Genomic DNA, 2,500 nt, shown 5'->3' with positions numbered 1-2,500 from the left:
TTAAAAGATCCATGCAGCAAAACCTCCCTCTTTTGTTTGAATGTTTTTTGTGATAGACCTTTAACTGCTACTATAACTTGTGATTTCTTGAAACCTTAAATCAACCTCTGTGGATGAAATTAAAAAAGACTGTTCAGCATGTAAGCAGTGGTCTGTTCTCTAGTGATTCAACAAGTTGACTGTATCAATATTCAACTGTTATCGATAATAATCTCTCTTCCAAAAAATTCAACAGTCGGTCAAACAGAACATGGACATTTTATAATAATAATATGCCATTTAGCAGACGCTTTTATCCAAAGCGACTTACAGTCATGTGCGCATACATTTTTACGTATGGGTGGTCCCGGGGATCGAACCCACTACCCTGGCATTAAAAGCACCGTGCTCTACCAATTGAGCTACAGAGGACCACACACTTGACTGTGAAGTCAACCATTACATGCTATGAAAGACAAAACAAAACAAAATGGGGAAATATGATTGACATTACATTACACTGTTCACTGGCTGTCGCTCAGGTTGTGGCAGGAGGACACATATTTGGCTGCCGAAACTGCACATTTTGACTTTTCACCCAATAAATATTTGATTTTTTCTTCCTCTTTTATTGTTTCAAATTCTTTGTACTGAATGATACTCTTGGGAAAGAAAGATTCTCTTAGGTCTGAGTATTTGTCACAGTGTAATAGGAAATGCAGCTCTGTCTCTACCTCTCCCCGGGGGCAGAGTGAGCACAGCCTGTCCTCTCTGGGCAGCCAGGTTTGCCTGTGACGACCGGTCTCTATGTGCTCACTGAGTCTGTACCTAGTCAGTGTTTTCCTCAGTTTTCTATCAGTCACAGTGGTCAGATAGTCTGCCACCATGTACGGTCTGTTTAGAGCCAAATTGCATTGAAGTTTACTTAGATTTTTCGTGGTGTCTTTCAAATAGGTGATATATTTTTCTTTTTGCTTTGTGATGATTTGGTTGGGCCAGATTTTCTGAGTGCTGTCCTGAGGCTCTATGAGGTTGGTTTGGGTTAGTGAACTGAGCCTCAGAACCAGCTGGCTGAGGGGACTCTTCTCTTGTTTCATCTCTTGACATAGTAGAGCTGTGTGATGGAATGTTTTGGGGTCACTTGTTTTTAGATGGTTGTTAAATTTGATGGCTCTTTTTTCTATTCAAATAAGGAGGGGGGTATTGGCCCAATTCTGCTCTACATGCGTTATTTGGAGTTTTTCTTTGCACTTGCAATACAGTCTTGCAAAACTCTGCATGCAGTATTTCGATGGGATGTTTGTCCCATTTGGTAAATTCAGTATTAGAGAGCGGACCCCATACTTCGCTGCCATATAGAGCAATTGGTTCTATAACTGATTGGAACATTCTGAGCCAGATTCTAATTGGAATTTCGAATTTAATATTCCTTTTAATGGCACTGAGTCTGTACCTAGTCATTAGAGCAAATTCATAGATTGTTAACTCATACCCAAATAATGTTGTTGACTCATATTAGTGAGACATTACACGTCATGTTTAGGAAGATAGAATAGATGTCTGATAATGTGTTTGTCTGTAACCTGGTTGTTGTTGTTGTTGTTGTTGTTGATGTAGTTTATTGTTTGTTGTTGTTGTGTTGTTGATAATATAGGAGCGGTCACCCATAAGCCAGACGCGGTGGAGCCAGAGAAACAGACAGACCACACGGTGAAGATAGCCGGAGTCATCGCTGGCATCCTCCTCTTCACCATCATCTTCCTCGGAGTCGTCCTCCTCATCAAGAAAAGGTCAGAAATTTTGTACAAGTCGGACATTTTTGAATTTGTGTTATACGTTGTTGCTGTATGTTGCTTATAGTACCACTACCACTGTCAATATGACACAGTCAGACAAACAGAAGAGGACTAACATTTAGTTTCAAATATTTCCTTAACACAATATGAGATACATTTTGACATCTTGCTGGTGTGTATTTCTAGAAGAAGCAGAAGAGAAAGAAGAGGAAGACTTTTGTCTTTTGACTCCCGTTGCTGTTTTTCTCCCTCAAAACAGCAGCAGCAGCAGTGTAAATCATTAATTTGATTATGTTGATACGCTACATTATAGCTGTTTATATGAGAAACAGTTTGCTGTGAAAGATTAATGTCTCCAAGGCCCCATCATACAACAGGCATTAAACTAACCCCAGCCCCAGCCCTGTTCAATGACACTGGGAAAAGGGAGAATATTTGGAAGGGAAGATAAGAGAAAGAATAGGAGATAAGAAGGAAGTAAGGATGAAAGGTTGAAAAAGAGAGACGAGAGAGAGAGAGAGAGAGAGAGAGAGAGTGAGAGATGAGAGGGAGAGAGAGAGAGAGAGAGAGAGAGAGAGAGAGAGAGAGAGAGAGAGAGAGAGAGAGAGAGAGAGAGAGAGAGAGAGAGAGAGAGAGAGAGAGATGAGAGCGAGAGCGAGAGAGAGAGAGAGAGAGAGAGAGAGAGAGAGATGAGAAAGAGAGAGAAAGAGAGAGACAGAGAGACA

At 40.8% G+C, this 2,500-nt stretch overlaps 2 protein-coding genes across 3 annotated transcripts in view; both read left to right on the top strand.

The window, feature by feature from the left end:
- LOC121559808 (E3 ubiquitin-protein ligase Mdm2-like) overlaps positions 1-2,500 on the top strand; it is a gene marked incomplete at its 3' end in the record, with an annotated part of 159,884 nt that overhangs the window by 122,874 nt on the left and 34,510 nt on the right. The gene's annotated exons all lie outside the window — the stretch shown is intronic.
- LOC121559812 (receptor-type tyrosine-protein phosphatase mu) overlaps positions 1-2,500 on the top strand; it is a 38,751-nt gene that overhangs the window by 17,966 nt on the left and 18,285 nt on the right. For both annotated transcript variants that reach the window (XM_041872897.1, XM_041872896.1), the window contains exon 3: positions 1,634-1,769. In XM_041872897.1, the coding sequence (XP_041728831.1) occupies positions 1,634-1,769 (136 nt within the window). The remainder of the gene's footprint in view (positions 1-1,633; positions 1,770-2,500) is intronic.

The sequence above is a fragment of the Coregonus clupeaformis genome, unplaced genomic scaffold (assembly GCF_020615455.1).
Source record: "Coregonus clupeaformis isolate EN_2021a unplaced genomic scaffold, ASM2061545v1 scaf0856, whole genome shotgun sequence".
Taxonomy (NCBI): domain Eukaryota; kingdom Metazoa; phylum Chordata; class Actinopteri; order Salmoniformes; family Salmonidae; genus Coregonus; species Coregonus clupeaformis.
The sequence above is the reverse complement of the archived record's forward strand: the minus strand, read 5'-3'. Positions and strand labels throughout refer to the sequence as shown.